This window comes from Geotrypetes seraphini, chromosome 16 (genome assembly GCF_902459505.1).
Source record: "Geotrypetes seraphini chromosome 16, aGeoSer1.1, whole genome shotgun sequence".
In the NCBI taxonomy this organism is placed as follows: Eukaryota; Metazoa; Chordata; class Amphibia; order Gymnophiona; family Dermophiidae; genus Geotrypetes; species Geotrypetes seraphini.
The window spans coordinates 38,897,880-38,916,750 of record NC_047099.1 but is presented as its reverse complement, the minus strand read 5'-3'; the positions used below and the strand labels follow the sequence as shown (position 1 = coordinate 38,916,750).

General features: G+C 46.0%; 1 protein-coding gene across 1 annotated transcript; it reads right to left on the bottom strand.

The window, feature by feature from the left end:
- Positions 1 to 294: 294 nt before the first annotated feature.
- LOC117349919 (hepatocyte nuclear factor 6-like) lies at positions 295 to 17,587 on the bottom strand. The gene is made up of 2 exons (XM_033923648.1): positions 16,651 to 17,587; positions 295 to 608 (listed from the first exon to the last, which is right to left on the bottom strand). Exons 1-2 carry the CDS (start codon positions 17,585 to 17,587, stop codon positions 295 to 297), a joined length of 1,251 nt encoding a protein of 416 aa, XP_033779539.1.
- Positions 17,588 to 18,871: the final 1,284 nt, after the last annotated feature.

Genomic DNA, 18,871 nt, shown 5'->3' with positions numbered 1-18,871 from the left:
CGAACAAGGCAGAGCCAAGGGGTGGCGAAGACAGATCGCAGAAGGTCAGCAACAGTTCTACCTACAAATTCCTTTGTTTAAAAAAATCTCTTTCCGCTTTCTGTGCAATGAAAAAGTTCACAAAGGGGGGGGGGGGAGTCATAAAGCAACCCCCTCCAAAAGTAGGGCAGTTCCTTCCCGCACTCTAAAACTGACCCGTAGAATACGCAATGATTGAACCAGAGCGTCAAGGCCAAGAATAAAGAGACCGGGACAAAGCCCGCGATGGAGGGAGTAGTTCACCTGTTTCTGCTCTCAAGCTTTGGTGCACGCGATGGCTGAGGAGGCGCTGGGTGTGGGGGGGGCCGAGGGAGGGGGCCGGCCGGGGCCTTCGTCCATCCACTTGTCCAAGCTGCGTCGGCGAGCGTTCATGAAGAAGTTACTGACGGTAGAAAGCTCCAGGCCCAGCTGCTGCGCTATGGTGATCTGCAGGTCCTTAGAAGGCCGCTGGTTCTCGTGAAAGATGGCATGCAGCGTGCGGCGTTGAATGTCGGTGAAGACCAGCCGGTGCCGCTTCGGCCCGTGATTTCTTTCGGCTCTGCTTTGCTCTTGCTCTTTCCTTTTGCAGGCTGAGAAAGAAAAGGAAGAAGGGTCAAGATAAGGAAATTGGGTCACTAGGGCATAGACAGGGGGCGGGCAAGCAGAGTGGGCAGACTTGATGGGCTGTTTCTATGAATGTGAGGAACGAGGAAGGCTCAGGGAGAGGTGACCAACCGGTCCCGTATTTTTCAGGGCCACACTGATCCAGACTGAGTTTTCTCCCATTGCTCTGAGATGTCAGAATGGTCTTTCCACGTATACAATGGGGGGAAACTAGGATGGAACCAGCCTGTCCCCAAAAGATGAACGATCCAGTGGTAGCCCTCTGTCAGAACTCAGCAATAATCTTTCAGTATTTCTAAATCTGTTGGGGGTGGAGTGGGGGGGAACAGGGGAGGGGGGAAAAGCATTTCAAAAGGTTTGGGGTAGAGAATGACACGGGGTCAAATTTGTCCCTGTCCCCGAGAGTTATGTCGCTGTCCCTGCCCCATTCCCATTCGCTCTGTCTTAACCGCACAAGCCTCGAACACTTATGATTTGAAAGCGCTTGAGGCTTGTGCAGATGAGGATGGAGCTTAGGCATTGGTGGAATGAGGCATTATGACATCACAATCTGAGCTCTAGAATGTTGCTACTTAGGATTTTAAAGCGTTTGAGGCTTGCGCAGATGAGGACGGAGCTTAAGCATTGGTGGAATGAGACATTATGACATCACAAGTTGAGCTCTAGAATGTTGCTACTTAGGATTTTAAAGCGTTTGAGGCTTGCGCAGATGAGGACGGAGCTTAGGCATTGGTGGAATGAGGCATTATGACATCACAATCTGAGCTCTAGAATGTTGCTACTTAGGATTTTAAAGCGTTTGAGGCTTGCGCAGATGAGGACGGAGCTTAAGCATTGGTGGAATGAGACATTATGACATCACAAGTTGAGCTCTAGAATGTTGCTACTTAGGATTTTAAAGCGTTTGAGGCTTGCGCAGATGAGGACGGAGCTTAGGCATTGGTGGAATGAGGCATTATGACATCACAATCTGAGCTCTAGAATGTTGCTACTTAGGATTTGAAAGCGTTTGAGGCTTGCGCAGATGAGGACGGAGCTTAAGCATTGGTGGAATGAGACATTATGACATCACAAGTTGAGCTCTAGAATGTTGCTACTTAGGATTTTAAAGCGTTTGAGGCTTGCGCAGATGAGGACGGAGCTTAGGCATTGGTGGAATGAGGCATTATGACATCACAATCTGAGCTCTAGAATGTTGCTACTTAGGATTTTAAAGCGTTTGAGGCTTGCGCAGATGAGGACGGAGCTTAAGCATTGGTGGAATGAGACATTATGACATCACAAGTTGAGCTCTAGAATGTTGCTACTTAGGATTTTAAAGCGTTTGAGGCTTGCGCAGATGAGGACGGAGCTTAGGCATTGGTGGAATGAGGCATTATGACATCACAATCTGAGCCCTAGAATGTTGCTACTTATGATTTTAAAGCGTTTGAGGCTTGTGCAGATGAGGATGGAGCTTAGGCATTGGTGGAATGAGGCATTATGACATCACAATCTCAGCTCTAGAATGTTGCTACTTAGGATTTTAAAGCGTTTGAGGCTTGCGCAGATGAGGACGGAGCTTAGGCATTGGTGGAATGAGGCATTATGACATCACAATCTCAGCTCTAGAATGTTGCTACTTAGGATTTTAAAGCGTTTGAGGCTTGTGCAGATGAGGACGGAGCTTAGGCATTGGTGGAATGAGGCATTATGACATCACAATCTGAGCTCTAGAATGTTGCTACTTAGGATTTTAAAGGGTTTGAGGCTTGCGCAGATGAGGACGGAGCTTAGGCATTGGTGGAATGAGGCATTATGACATCACAATCTGAGCTCTAGAATGTTGCTACTTAGGATTTTAAAGCGTTTGAGGCTTGCGCAGATGAGGACGGAGCTTAAGCATTGGTGGAATGAGACATTATGACATCACAAGTTGAGCTCTAGAATGTTGCTACTTAGGATTTTAAAGCGTTTGAGGCTTGCGCAGATGAGGACGGAGCTTAGGCATTGGTGGAATGAGGCATTATGACATCACAATCTGAGCTCTAGAATGTTGCTACTTAGGATTTTAAAGCGTTTGAGGCTTGCGCAGATGAGGACGGAGCTTAAGCATTGGTGGAATGAGACATTATGACATCACAAGTTGAGCTCTAGAATGTTGCTACTTAGGATTTTAAAGCGTTTGAGGCTTGCGCAGATGAGGACGGAGCTTAGGCATTGGTGGAATGAGGCATTATGACATCACAATCTGAGCCCTAGAATGTTGCTACTTATGATTTTAAAGCGTTTGAGGCTTGTGCAGATGAGGATGGAGCTTAGGCATTGGTGGAATGAGGCATTATGACATCACAATCTCAGCTCTAGAATGTTGCTACTTAGGATTTTAAAGCGTTTGAGGCTTGCGCAGATGAGGACGGAGCTTAGGCATTGGTGGAATGAGGCATTATGACATCACAATCTCAGCTCTAGAATGTTGCTACTTAGGATTTTAAAGCGTTTGAGGCTTGTGCAGATGAGGACGGAGCTTAGGCATTGGTGGAATGAGGCATTATGACATCACAATCTGAGCCCTAGAATGTTGCTACTTATGATTTTAAAGCGTTTGAGGCTTGTGCAGATGAGGATGGAGCTTAGGCATTGGTGGAATGAGGCATTATGACATCACAATCTGAGCCCTAGAATGTTGCTACTTATGATTTTAAAGCGTTTGAGGCTTGTGCAGATGAGGACGGAGCTTAGGCATTGGTGGAATGAGGCACTATGACATCACAATCTGAGCTCTAGAATGTTGCTGCTTATGATTTTAAAGCGTTTGAAGCTTGTGCAGATGAGGACAGAAGTTGCAGGAATGGGGCAGGGACAGGAAAAGAACTCACCAGGACAGGATGGGAAAATTAGTTTCCGTGGGGACGGGGACAAATTTGTCCCCGTGTCATTCTCTACTTGGGAGAACAGTATAGAAAATTTAATATATAAATAGTGTGTCAAGTTTCAGCCTCTGCTAACCAGAGCTGGTATTGTGACATCATAATGCCTTATTCCACCAATGCCTAAGAGTCAACCTCATCAGTGATGTCACGGTAAAACCTTGGATTGCAAGTAACTTGGTATGCAAGCGTTTTGCAAGACAAGCAAAACATTTGATTCAATTTTAACTTGATATACAAGCAATGTCTTGCAATACGAGTACATACAGTATACACGCGTCACATCGTCACAACTGAGCCGATGGTTCCTCTCTCTCTGACGCTGCGGGAGTGGAGTGACTGTTCTAAACGAGCGAGGTCTTGCAATGCAAGTACATACAGTATATACGCGTCACATTGTCACAACTGAGCCGATGGTTCTTCTCTCTCTGACACTGCAAGAGTGTAGTGATTGTTCTAAATGAGCGAGGTCTTGCAATACGAGTACGTATAGTATTTTGTATTAAAGTTTTTGGGCTGTGGAACGAATCGTCTGAGTTTCCATTATTTCCTATGGGGAAACTCGCTTTGATATACGAGTGCTTTGGATTACGAGCATGCTTCAGGAACAAATTATGCTCGCAAACCAAGGTTTGACTGTATTTCCAGTCCCAGGGCTCTCTGCATTTTACTGGCGTCTCCTATTTCCAACTTCGGCGCTCTCTACGTTTCGTTGATACCTGATCTGGCATTTTCAGCCCTCGTGTTCTCAGCATTCTAGTATTTTATTTTTTTTAGCCCCTGCAGATTCTGCCGTTTGTTAGAGTCTCCTATTTTCAGTCCCTGTGCGCTCTGCATTGCGCTGATGGCAAAGTGGTGTGGTGGCCGTGTTAGTCCGCTCGCCAAGCTAGAAACTGCTCACTCAATGCACAGTAGCGCAAATTGAAAAAAGAAACATCTATTACTGTTTGAAGCGTGCTGTGATTGACCAAGGGGGGGGCCGTATTTGGGGGGTCCTCTACCTGAGGGTTTTGAGCATTTCTAAGGCAATTTACGTATAAAACTACAGAGAAAAAAAAAATAAGGGAGGTGATCGGTAGTATATTGGCTTATATTAACCACTGGATGTACCCAAATGTTTCAATTATTATATTCCCCAAGTTGGTTTTTGGAGGTCTAAAGAAAAAACCCTACAGGACAAACTCCGCCTTTCTCTCTCGCTGTTCACATTTCCTTCTCCCAAAGGATGCAAATTGAAAAGATTCCTCAACAGGACACTCTCCTTTCAAGCAGGGATTTGGAACAACACCTTAAGCGACCAACATACCATTCATTCAGAAAATCACTAAAAACCCACTCATTCGACAAATTTATCTGATCCTTCAATTACGCTCATCTCTTACCTCTTCTTATAGGCTCCTTCTTCCTATCCTACCACCCCACTCATTCAACTGTCTTCCACACCTCCCCAAATCTAACTGATGTAAACTCGCTGTCCGTATAGCATCTCTTGTTGTATACCGTCTTGAACTGAAAAGGTATGACGGGATATAAATAAAGCTATTCTTCTTCTTTCACTAAAGATTCTTCTCAGCCTCCTTAGACAAGTGTAATGACCCTCTTCAGCCATGAGAGGGTTTATTTGTTCACTGAACCTCAATCCGTGGTTTTCTAGAGCTTCCTGTTCACAGGTTAGGGCTGATCAGCTGGAGAAAAGACAAACAAGTGGACATTCCATGAAACTAATGACCCCCAACAGCTGGGAGACAAATTGTAGGAAGTTGGTTTTCATGCATTACATGATTAATCCGAGGCATCCGTTTCTGGAGAATGCAGCCAAGGTGAATAACATAGTAGGGATCAACAGAGGATTGGACAAGTTCCTGGAGGAAATGTTATTGACTAGGTAGATTTGGAAACGCATCATCACTTGTCTCTAGTTTTACCATTTTTTTCTTCTCAATATAGAACCAAATCTTTTCCAGAGAAGAGAAAATGGTAAAACTAGAGGGCATAATTTGAGGTTGTAGGGAGGAAGACTCAGGAGCAATGTTAGGAAATTCTTTTTCGTGGAAAGGGTGGTGGATGCCTGGAATGCCCTCCCGGCAGAAGTGGTGGAGAGGAAAACAGTGATGGAATTCAAAAAAAGCGTGAGATAAACATAGAGGATCTCTAATTAGAAAACGAGGAATGTAAATCAATGAGCTAAGGCTGGTACTGGGCTCAGTGATTTAGCATGGCTTACAACAATGAGCTGGAGTCTTCTTCCTGCTTTTGCCAGTCTCGGCGGTGCTGGTAATGTTTTGGCCTGGTCACGCCAGATTGCTGGTCCCGAACCTTTTGTGCCTTGTTTCTTTATCCCCCACCTCCAAACGGGTGCCTATTTTGTTCTCAGAAAATTACTTCTGACAAGTCTGTTAAGTGAGCACCATAATTATGGGAGTAACTGAAAGAGGCAGGACATTATTATTAATGGGACTTTAGTCTTGCTAGGTGAGTCCTTGAATCAAAGCTGCTGAGACTAAAAAGAGAGCCTTGCTACGTTATACCGCACGGGACTGCAAATGGGGGAGGTGGAACGAGGGAAGAGGTCTCCGCTGCAACCATTCCCAGCGGCTGTGCTCAGCTCCAAACACTGAAACATTGATCTGTCCAGTGGACAGTGAGGACAGATTTAATGACAGATGAGCTGGGGCCTTTGGCTCTGAAATATTCTACCAGTTTCCAGACTCCCCTTTCCTCCCACCCGGCCCCTTTCACCACCATCATCACTGCACAAGCCTTCTCCTCCTCCTCTTCACCCCACCCCCGTCCTTCCATCCTGCTTCTTGTCTGGGACTGCACACTGATAGGAAATATTGATCAGATCACAGCAGTGCAGTCTGCAAACAGACCGGTTTTACGTTAACCCTTCAGGAGCTGCGGCCAGCCGAGCTGGCGCAGGCAGAGGCTGCGGATCAGTATGTGTGCCGGCTGTGGCCGCCCACCTACTGAACGCCTGTGGGACCAGATCAGTATCCAAGAACAGATCCAAATCCCCCACCCCCTCCAAAGTATCAGACCCTGCTGCCTTTCCAGATGAAACAGAACTGATAGATAGACAGAGAGATAACGAGCAACTTTAGATCCCTCGGTGCTAGGGTTGCTTCCTCACCCCAGGTCAACCAAACAGGCTACTCCAGTCTCGTTTTATCCCCAGTGCCTGCATGGAGCTGTGGTTCTGGTTTTTCCATTGATTTCACTAAAACCTACAGTAGAGCATGTGGTAGATTGGGAAACAAAGGTCTTAGAACCATGTACTATCGATGGACATATAAGCAAATCTGCCTCCGAAGTTGTCTTTGGATTGTTCCACCGAGTCTCGAAGCAGTTCCTGGTATGATCCAGTTGCCTGTGTGTCTCTTGTTTTCCCTTGAGAATGGGCAGGAAAGGGCCATTTGGGGGCCTCAGTGCAGAGACTGGGTGAAGAAAGTGGCCCTAGAAATTTGGTGGTGGCAGGCAGTGTGGAAGTTCGAGGGAGAAGAATTTCAGGAACATCATGAAGCATAATGGCTGTTGTTGGCTTGGGCATCCCTAGTAGCAATGGTACCTGGTGTAAGAGGCCAGCTGTTGAGCAGCAAAACTTTCTCTTTACCACAGCTGTATTCACATCAATGCTGTGGTACTGCAAGGGAATTTTCCCCCTTAGCACCCTGGGGCTTTCTCTTTTTCCTCTCTCCTTGATCCTATATAGCCGTGGCGGTGAGGAAAGGCAGAAGAGTGCTGGAAAATGATCCGTGAGGAGATGCCTTCCCAGGCCCCTCTCAGGTCAATCAAAAAGCTTGACCAAGGGCTAGTTTGATATAATTGCATGCACAGAGCTGTCATTTTGATTTTCTTAAGAGGGCTCAATGGGAAACACAGAACTACAGAACCCAGCATGCAAATGGGCACATCCAAGGCTGGATTAGCCTATTACACAGGTTCTTAATCCAGTCCTCGGGACACACCCAGCCAGTCAGGATTTCAGATATCCACAATACATATACATATTCATGAGATAGATCTGCATACCACAGGAGGCTTGAAGCTGAAGGACATAAAGCCCCTTCCTATATTTTTTCCTCCACAATAAAATGCTTCTGAACAGAATGAAAGAAGAATTTAGAATAAGCCCCAAGAAGATGTGACAGAGGGAAGAAATAGGCAGGGGGATCTTTCCAGCCTTCCAAGAACTGAGGCTGCATGAAATGAAAAAGAAAGAAAGAAGGGCTTCTTTCAGATATATATAAATTAAAGTCGGAAGTGGCTTTTAAGGCAGCCCTCTTTGTGGCATGGAGACCTGCTCTCATTGAGGCTCATACCATGCTGCAGTTTTGTGCCCTTTGATGTTCGATAACTACTAGCTTGACTGGCCTGAAATAATTTCTTAGCAACCGAAAGGGCTTCCCTAATGAGCTGTCACTTTACAGTTTAGGATTAAGGTACTTCCACTAACGTACCTTCCGCATTTTGTAAGAGTATCTTTTGCTAAGCCGAAGGATAAACCCAGAAAGATCCCCCAGAACAGGAAGACAGAGCAGTTACTCTTTTAATACCAGTACAGAATTATACAAAGCTTAGGAAAAATAAAGGCATAGGGCACTGGTTTCAGCCCCTATGCCTGGGAGAATCGTGGGCCAAGGCTTCTGCTGTGCAGTTATGTACTGGACTGTTACTGAGTGACAGTGAAGCTTCTCTCAGCCATACGGTGCCCTGAGGAGGCAGCAACCAGCATGTAGACTGATAGACACACACACACATTCTCTGGCACACTTGTCTGTACCCCATAGGAAGCAACTCTGCAGCTGTCAGCACTCATCATGGGATCTGCTACCTAGGGTAGACTGTGGCATTCTTGCTGGTGATGCTGGTGTAGCCAGTTGGCTTTATGCCCCTGACAGGCTGATCAAGTCCCTTATTTTCCCCTCCTTTCCCTTACTTTGTTACACGCAGGCTGCTGTTGTCAAGCTTAATTCAATACCACCAGAACCAGATCCACTGTGGTAAAAACAGGACTGGAGCAGCCATTTGGGGGTGGCAAACAGAGCCAGCTGGCAACCATACTATCAAGAGTCCCTATTCGCCTGGAGGGAGAGTTTAGGCCAGGACTGGATGTTATATGGCAGGGAGCAGGAACTACAAATCCTACAATGCACTGAGATGTAAGTTCAAAATCAGTGCTGGTCTAAAGTAGAAAATGAGATGGTGACAGAATTCATCACTGTTCCCGTCCTCGCAGATAACCACGAGAAACCATCTCCATGTTATTCTTTAAAGAGAGAGGGTAAAATCAGAGTATGAATGGGCCCAGCCATTGACCCTCAAGTCTTGCATTGAAGAATGCTGGTGGAGAAGGACTGAGGTTGAGATAGACACTAGAGAATGACAGTCTCTGGTAACCAGAGCTTGTATTGTGATGTCATAATGCCTCATTCCACCAATGCCTAAGAGCCAACCTCATCAGTGATGTCAGAATAGCTTCATTATCCTATACTTGGTTCACATAAGAATCAGAGTATGAATGGGCCCAGCCACTGACCCTCAAGCCTTGAATTGAAGAATGCTAGTAGAGAAGGTTGAGATAGACACTAGGGAAATTATCTGGTATCCAGAGCAGATATGATGTCATAATGTCTCATTCCACCAATAAAAGCCAAGCTTATCAGTGATGTCACAATGGCTTCATTGTCTTATACTTGGTTCACATAAGAATCAGAGTATGAATGAGCTCAGCCATTGACCTTCAAGCCTTGCACTGAAGAATGCTGGTGGAGAAAGAGGAGATAAATACTAGAGAAAGTATCTGGTATCCAGAGCAGATATTGTGATGTCATAATGTCTCATTCCACCAATAAAAGCCAAGCTTATCAGTGATGTCACAATAGCTTCATTATCCTATATATGGCTCACATAAGAATCAGAGTATGAATGGGCACAACAACTTCTAGCCAGCCTTGCATTGGAGAACGCTGGTATAGAAGGACTGAGGTTGAGATAGACACTAAAAAATTGTTTATTTCACATTTTCTAATTTTTTAAAACAAAACGGGGTAGATATTCGGCAGGTGGCGATGAGCGTTTGTTGCTTTTTTTTACACTGCCGGCATTATTCTTGGATATTCAACGCTGAGCCACATCTGGGCACTGGCCCTGACTGGTTATCTCTTACGCACTATTCAGCACTTAAAAGCCCACTTTTTGGGAGGGTTCTTTTAACTCCTCATCCCCACTCGCTTGTAAAGCACCCATGCCCGAGAAACTCCCTAACTCCCTAACCCCTGTCCTGTTCGATTATATCGTAAGCTCTACTATGCAGGGACTGTCTCGTGAATGTTTTAATGTACAGCGCTGCATAAATATTAAGTAGCCGTAGCAGCACTTATCCACTTAAGCGAGACCACCTAAAGATAGGCTTGACTTTTACACGGTCCAATTTGGCCGCTTAACTTAGGCGGTTAAGCGCTGAATATAAGCAAACAGCTCTGCACAAAAGATTTAACCGGCCATTTATGGCTGTTCAAATTACTTTCAATATCGATCCCGGGCTGAATTAACAATGTAGAATTACTATCAATAAGACGATGACTTTTAACTCTTGAAATGATACTTTGCTTGTGGTGCTCCAATTTGAACTCGGCGTATAAAGAGCGGCTGAGTGAAGGTTTTTGCACACATAGGCCACACTGCATCTCTTTTCCGACAGAAACTGGAATGGAATTCACGAATGGACTCAACTAAAGCCGGGGCTGCATCAACCTGGCAACTCCAGTCCGAATGCTGGATGGAGCTGAACCACTCTGACCCTCGAAGGGCGGAAAGCAGTGAGAACATGAGTCCCAAATTCATTGAGGCTGGGATAAATTTGCCCTGTGTATGAGGGGGCCACTGAAAAGTTCTCAGCCCAACCAGCGAAGTTGGGGCAGTCTCCATCGAGGGTTATATACTTAGTCTAGCGATTTTCTACTTTTTTTTTTTTGTTTTGTTCCATACGAGTTGCCGTACTGGGACAGAGCAAAGGTCCATCAAGCCCAGAATCCTGTTTCCAACAGTGGCCAACCCAGGTCCCAAGTACCCAGCTAGATCCCAAGTAGCAAAACAGATTCTATGCTGCTTATCCTAGAAATGACCATCTCAATAATGGCCTCTGGACTTCTCTTTTAGGAAATGATCCAAGCCTTTCTTAAACCCCGCTAAGCTAACTGATTTCACCACATTCTCTGGCAACAAATTCCAGAGTTTAATTACATGTTGCTTAGGCTGAGAACTTTTCGTAGAGACATTGTATTGAAATATATCTCATGCATATTCATTTTGTACAGTGTGAAAAGAAGACAAATCCGCCACTTGTAAAGAAAACCCGACAGAGTCAGAGTCATTGGCATATGTAGCCCAGTGGCCAACCTGGGCCGTAGCTATCCTCATTTCCCTGTGCCTCAGAAGAAATGATTAATTTGAAGTATTCCTGGGATCTCAAGCAAGCTTAAAAGCATCCGTTGCTTTGCCCCAGGGCACCTGGGCTATCCTGCCCCCATTTCTGCCTCCCCTTCACTTTGCTCAATTCTACTGAAGTTTCAGCTCGGTGGAGCAGGCACCACATGTCCTGCACAGAGGCGCTGACAATCAACTCCCTACTTTTTCACAGTTTATCTGTGCGCATCGATAGATTACAAGATAAATATTTATCATAACCTGAAACTGGGTGAGTACTGGATCGGAGGAGAGAATGCTGGGACTCTGGGTCAGTACTGGTTCAGAAGGAAGAGTGTTCCCTAATATCATGGATCATTGGATCCATGACATTGGATCAGAACTGCTTCAAAGGAAAAAGGTGTCCCCCTAACACCATGAGAACACAAGAATAGCCTGTCAATCTCTCTCCTCGCTTCTCTCTCCTTATACACCTCCCAGAGAACTCCGTTCCTCAGATAAGTCACTCTTAACGTTACTCTTCTCCTCCACTGTCAATTTCAGACATCGTTCCTTTCATCTAGCTACCCCCTATGCCTGGAATAAATTACCCAAGTCTGTCTGTCAAGCCCCTTCCCATGTTTAAAAGCAGACTGAAAACCCACCGTTTTTTATATAGTTTTCAATCCTTAACCCTGCTCCTCTGCCCTCCAACCCAGCCCGCTGATTAACCATTCCTCTTAACTGTATTCATGACATCCTGTTGTCTGTCTTGGCTGTTTAGATTGTAAGCTCTTTGGAGCAGGGACTGTTTCAGTCTTTGGGAAGCAGAGCTGAGATTGTGATGTCATAATGCCTCATTCCACCAATAAGAGCCAACCTCATCAGTGATGTCACAATGACTCGATTGTCCTGTACTCCCCTCTGCCCTCCAACCCAGCCAGCTGATTAACCCTTCCCTTTAACTGTATCCATGACATCCTGTTTGTCTGTTTTGGCTGTTTAGATTGTAAGCTCTTTTGAGCAGGGACTGTTTTCTTACTCTTTGTGTGTCTGGTAGCACTATAGAAATAATTAATAGTAGTAGTAGTAGTAGTAGACATCTGCCTTTGGATGTGGAGGTCCATGTTGTAACAACATTTATGCCTATCTTTCTAATGTGATATGCCACTCACAGCTCATCAGTTACAGTTCCGATGAATAGGGAGATGATTAAGTAAGAATATAAGAAAAAGCCATGTTGAGTTAGACCAAAGTTCATGGAGCCCAGGATTTTGTCCCCAACAGTGCCCCGTTTATTGCGAATACCCGGCAGATCCCAAAAAGTAAGTCTACTTCCCATGGTTCATTTCCAGTGATGAATAATAGGTATTCCAAATCTACCTGGACAAGAATAATTTATGCACTTTTCCTCCAGGAAGTTGGACCAAAGTCCACAGAGCTCAGAATTTTGTCCCCAACAGTGCCCCGTTTATTGCGAATACCCAGCAGATCCCAAAAAGTAAGTCTACTTCCCATGGTTCATTTTCAGGGATGAATAATAGGTATTCTAAATCTACCTGGACAAGAATATTTTATGCACTTTTCCTCCAGGAAATTGGACCAAAGTCCACAGAGCCCAGGGATTTTGTCCCCAACAGTGCCCCGTTTATTGCAAATACCCGGCAGATCCCAAAAAGTAAGTCTACTTCCCATGGTTCATTTCCAGGGATGAATAATAGGTATTCCAAATCTACCTGGACAAGAATATTTTTATGCACTTTTCCTCCAGGAAGTTGTTGAAACCTGTTTTTTTGAATTCTGCTATGTTGGCCATCCTAATTACATCAGATCTGACAGCTTAACTATGGGAAAAAACCCAAAACCCTTCTATGATTTTTTTTTTCAACCTGGTGATCACTGGGTTCATGGTTTTGTGTGTGGTGGGACAAATAACTGTTCCCTATTTAATCATTCCACCTCATTCGTGATTTGATAAACCATCATAGGAGAGAGTGCTGAAAAGCTCTCAGTCCAACCAAGAAGAGAATGACCTGGAAATGGTTCAATCAGTGAACTGAAACAATGTCAAAAACATAGAATTTTGTTTCTGCAAATTGGGGCTTAACGAAATAAAATAACCCTCTTTTCAGCTCCAGTGGCAAAATAACGCTCAGAATATAGGAAGCTGGTTGGTTGGGCTGAGAACTTTTCAGCACCCCCTCCTATGTACTAAAAGTGAGCCAAGTATAGGACAATCAAGCCCTTGTGACATCACTGATCAGGTTGGCTCTTATTGGTGGAATGAGGCATAATGACATCACAGTATCGGCTCTGGTGACCAGAGACTGAAACTCTTCACTCTACCAGGGGGTGTTGAAAAGTTCTCAGCCCAACCAACATGAGAATGACGTGGATAGGGTTCAATCGATGATCTGAAACAATGCCAAGAAACATAGAATTTGGTCTCTGCAAATTGGCACTTAACGAAAATAAGATAACGCTCTTTCCAGCTACAGTGGCTCAGAATTTTGGAAGGTCGTCAGCACTCCCTCGTATTCCTTCTTTGTCCTCTCTTCATAATGGAGGTGCTCGACCCCCCTCTATCGTTTTGTCCACCTTCTCCGGACCTTTTCTAGTTTTGCGTTGTCCTATTGGAGAAGGGATGATTAGAACCACACACAATATCTGAGGAAAGAGGATAGTCTCAGTTCGTTTGCAATTGCTTTGTTTGGATAATCCCTGGCGTTCTATTTGCAAACTTGGCTGATAATTTCGACTTTTTGTCCACAATGACTCCAGGATCTTTTTGGGCGTAATGGCTAAAGCAGAGTCACGCATTGCAGACTCGGAGTTGGGCTTTTCCCCCCACTTTATATCTGCCATTTACATACTCAGCCTGTTAGTTTCATAAAATCCTTTCACCAGTTCACAGTCCCCTGCTGTTTTCACGGCTTTGAATAATTTGGGGTTCCTTTTACTACGTTCGTGTTTAGTGCACGCCTTAATGAAAGGACCCCAATGTGTCCTCTCACTCACGACTCCTATCTCCAAGTCCCAGTAAAGACCCCTGGGGCTCTCCACTATTGACCTTTTCTGCTATTTGCAAAACTGATCGGTCAGACTTCTGCTCTGTTTCCTATCTTTTCATTGGTTATCAATCCACTATAAGCCACCGCCTCCTAGCCCTGGATATTTTAATCTCCCGAAAGTGATAGAAATTCTGTTGAAAGGGTGACCCAATTCACGAGGCACATCAAACTAGCGTCACGCCTTGAAATAAACTCCATTTCAAAATTTGGAGACGCAGATATGGAATGATTTGTTCACCCAATCTGCCCGTTCATGCATGCCGGCTGTCACCAGTCTAAGAACATAAGAATAGGCTTACTGGGTCAACCCAACGGTCCATCAAGCCAGTAGCACGTTCTCACAGTGGCCAATCCAGGGCACTAGTACCTGGCCAAAACCCAAGGAGTAGCAACATTTCATTCAGAATCCTAAGGAATAGCAAGATTCCGGAATCCCAAAGAGTAACAAGATTCTAGAACTCTAAATAGTAACAGCGTTCCATGCTACCGATCCAGGGAAAACAGAGGCTCCCCCCCCCCCCATGTCTTAATAACAGACTATGCACTTTTCCTCCAAAACCAGCTACGCTATCTGCTTTTACCACAACCTCTGGCAACGCGTTCCCTCTCTAAGGTCCCATTTACGCTTAAATTCAGCCACCCTCTTTCCCATGACTACATCAACGGGAAATCGATTCTCAAAATCCACCATCCTTTGAATATTCCTAGAGGTTTGAGCCATCCACTGAGCCATCATTTGCTGAAGTTACCCATATCTTATTGAGCCTTGAGAAATCAAGAGCACAGGCCAAAGTTCAAGTCAAACTTCATTAACTCTGACCCAGGAAGCATCTTCAGCAAGCTTCTGTCCAATGGGCATGTCAACTCAATGAAGAATCTTCTTCAGAAAACCGATACTTAACCAGTAAAATCAAACCAAACCGTTTTCCAGTGCCACATTTAAAAGGAGGTCCATGACCATCCGCCCTGCAACGTTTCCCAGCGGGCGGAAAGGTTGGACTGCACAGACTTCAACGGTTACACACGGGTATGACCTTCGGGAAGAAAATCTTTTCAAAAAAAAAAAAAAGCTGGAGCGATAATCGAGAGGCTCTTGAGGTCACCGGTCCTGTTAGCACAAAGCAAGCTCTCTTTCAGACCCCGCAACTAAGAGCTGCCTCCTCCCAAACCCAGATGATAAAATCAAGGCGCCCCCATCTATGCCCCCTCCCAAACGCTTCAGCAAGTGGTAGCACAAAACCCTAGGGACAGTGGGATGTCCGTTTACCATGTTGCATCGGAGACACCACACAAACTCCCAAACCGCTGCATCCCACAAGACCTGAAACGCACGAGGCCGAGAAGGAACTGCCCCTACTTCCTCCCAGCCCTAAAAGCAGCCGACCGGTATTAGGTGTCCCCCACCCCCACCCCCCTCCTCATAACTGCACTGCAATAATGACCTTGGGCTCTCCTGTTTGGCCCCCCAAAAATCTGTGACAGTTCCAGCTATTTCTCTTCTCATCCACAGTGTTAATAATATAAGATCAAAATTTTCCATTGTTCTCCAGGGAGAAATCCATTTTTCATGGCTAATGTGACTGCTCGGTCGATCATTTAAAAGGATTTTAGGTTTCAAGGAACAATTTGGGGTTCGTTCCATGTTGTCCCACTCTTGTAACATACAGGGCTCCTTTTACAAAGGTATGCGAACGTTTTTAGCAAGCGCTACCTGGAAAACTACCACCTGCCCAGGAGGAGGGGGTAGCGCTCGGGGCATTTTAGCGTGCACTGTTCCACGGGTTAAGACCCTACCGCACTTTTGTAAAAGGAGCCCATAATTGAGTCTAAAAAAAAAAAAAAGGGGCGATTCTCAGGTCTTTCACGGTTTAAATAAAGCAGCTGAATTAGATTCTTCGAAAGATGATCGCAGAATTTATGATTTGGTCTTAGCTCTGAGTCTCCTTTCTTTTTATCCTAATGGGCTGATTTTTTTAAAAAAAATTTTCGTACCCTCACACAGTTTGGATAAAAAGTTAGGTGCTAGAACCTCTGATTTATTTTGGATTTGTAAAGGCCTCCTTCGCCGCGTGTAGGGCATCGCTGTTATTCAGGAATATGGAAGCCTAGCTGTGGTAGGGGCTGAGTAGAGATCTTTCCAGCCCCCCCCCACCCCCAAAGGAAAACCGGGGACGAAGGGACATTTCTAACACTTGACTTGGCGTGGCAAGTTTAAGGGAACGGGGAGGCTTCGCTCAAAGGAGCCACCTAGGGTTTCACGTGTCTCACCACATTTCAGAACAAACATGGAAGTCAAGCTCAAGGGCCACAGTCGAAGAAGGGAAAGTGAGTTATGAACATGAGATGAGGGTATCTGACACCCCCTCCCCCCCGAAAACAACACAGGCAAACAAACAGAAAGTGAAAGGCAGCAGATAAGCAATTTATCAGACAAGTCATTAATTGTATAATTAAAAAATTTAAAGCATATATATAGTATAACTAGAAACATCATTTAGTCCTCTTTGAAACCAAATTATGTCTTACTTTTCCTTTGATATCAGTTTGATGATCAAAACAAAACTGGTTTCCCCTGTGTTGTTGACGGAAGAGTTCCGGGTCATGCTTAGAAAATATCTTACCTTCTAACCTTAAAACAGCCATCCTCTGAAATTCGGGCTCTTGAAGCCACCGCCACATCCTTTTGAAGGTCTCCCTGCCCGACTTGAGCTTGCTCCAAGGTTTGGGGTTCCTCAGGAGATCCGACAAGGTCCCTTGAGACCTGCACAAGACCCTCTCCGCAAAGATGGCCTGAGGGATGCTGTACCGCTTCAGCTCCGCGATTATTCGTTGGGCCACTTCTTTGGTGTTGATCTCTTCCAGTTGACCGGAGAGCACGTTGGTTTGGGAGGACATGGGAGGGCTCTGTATGCAGTTTAGGTCAGGCCTGTGGTGGCCGTAGGGGTGCTGGCTCATGCTGCCGGGGGACCCCAAGCTGGAGCTTGGAGGAGGGGACAGTTCCCTGGAAAAGTGCTGATCAATCCTACCGAACATTGTAGAATGGCCGTCAAAGCTGTTGGGGGTCACCATCTTTTCGCTAGCTAAGTGTCCATTTGAATGTCCATAGCTATGCATGCTTGCCAGGTTAGGGCTAGGCAACGAAGACAAGCTCTGCCCCATGGTTATATCTTTGGGATAGTGGCTGTAAAAGTTAGTGGAGGGCCCCAGGCACCTCTCGTCTCTCATTAGGGTAAAGCTCCCAATCACGTTGCCTACAGGTAGACACTGGTGGTGCTGGTGGTGGAACTTGTCGTGCAAGGGCTGGAGAGGAGTCAAGGTCGTGTAGCTGTTGGCCGACCCCGTGGGAGAGTCGCCTCCAAAGCCGAGCCCCGGATGCAAAGAGGTTGCCAGGTGATGCTCGGGCCGGGGGTAGTCGCCGCCATCCAACACCGAGGCCATGCTGGAGATGAGAGAAGCCCTGGGCAAAGAGGAATGAACAGCTCTACCCTGGTGGTGCATCAGCTCCTGGCCGTGGCTGCTCATCTCGCCAGCGTTCTCCAAAGCCAACTGGACATTCATGTCTCCGGGCTAGCGGAACCTGCTTTTATTTACCCCGCAGGTCATTAATATTACGCTCCGAGTGCCGTGGGGAGGGATGAGTAACGAGCAGGAGAAAGAGATACGATTCGGCTTCTTGCCGAAACCGAAACCAGCTTCTTGTCCGGCCGCATTTATCTCCAGCGCCCTCCCGACGGTGGCATCTTCCCCTTAAAAAGAAAAAGGCAGGCGCAGTTTCGGGGGCTTACATTACCTCCCCCCTCCCCTCCAGGGCCATCAATCGCAGCCGAAAGTTGGAATAAGCTGCTTACCTCCGGCCCTGGGCTTTGTTTATCCGCGATCTAGGACTGATTTTCGGCCAGGTGGCGGTTTCGGCGGAGAACTTGGGTGGCCGGCAACCTACCTCTCCTGTAGGCTTGGCTCGTGTAGACAAAAGAGGAGGGTGTCTTCTTTCAACCTTGACATCTAATTAAGGATGACACGGACCCCCCCTACCCCCCCCGGCTCTAGAAAGAAGAATTTACTGGTGAAACACTTGGGTTGCGGACATCACTTTCTCCTTCTGCTCTTTGCGGAGGGGCTGGTGGAAACATATACGTAGATTGGATTTGGGGGTGGGGGGGGGGGCCAAGCCCGGCTTCGGCTCCAGCCTTGCTCTGATCTCTGCCTCTCCAGAGATTCCTGCCCTGCTTGGCTGCCGCTTGCTTTCAAGCCCTCAGCGAGTTGCATCGATTTTGTAGACCCTCTACACTCCAGTTTCCTGCTTCCACACGTCAGCAGCCTAAAATCTGACAGTTGTATAATCAAATACCAACCTGGTGTAACCCTTTCGGGCCTGCACAGCACAGGAGTTGAGCTGAGAGGGGGGGGGGGGGGGAGTGCAGGGAACGTGTTACCCATCTTAGCATAGATAGAGGGTCTACTAGGGGTCTAGTTGACAGCATGCAACCTTATTCTCTACATTGAAAATGTACTCAGCTAAGAGCATTTCAGATAACCCCAAATATTTCTTCTTTTTTGGGTGGTGGTGGTGGGGGGTCTCTGAATGCAAACGTCGATCATCGTTTTCCAAGAGGAGTTCCAAATCAAAGAGTCAACGCTTTTCAAACATCAAAACCTCCCTTGACCACAGCTATTGTGGCTTTGGTTTTTATCGTCTGAGACAAGACTAGAGAACTACCATTTACTGTTGGGGAAGCTTGGCCAATGTCTTGGGTTTAAACTGGTAGAAACTTGGACTTAAACTCTGTTAGGTTGATGGGTCATCTTGGAACAATTCCAGAAAGTTCTAAAACCATTATTGTT

What these genes read in the sequence shown, in the direction of transcription:
- LOC117349919 (XM_033923648.1), bottom strand. Translation starts at nt 17,587, where the DNA reads ATGAATGTCCAGTTGGCTTTGGAGAACGCTGGCGAGATGAGCAGCCAC. An exon ending in GGCTGTTTTAAGGTTAGAAG is followed by an intron (nt 609 to 16,650) that starts GTAAGATATTTT and finishes TTTCTTTCTCAG; the next exon opens with CCTGCAAAAGGAAAGAGCAA.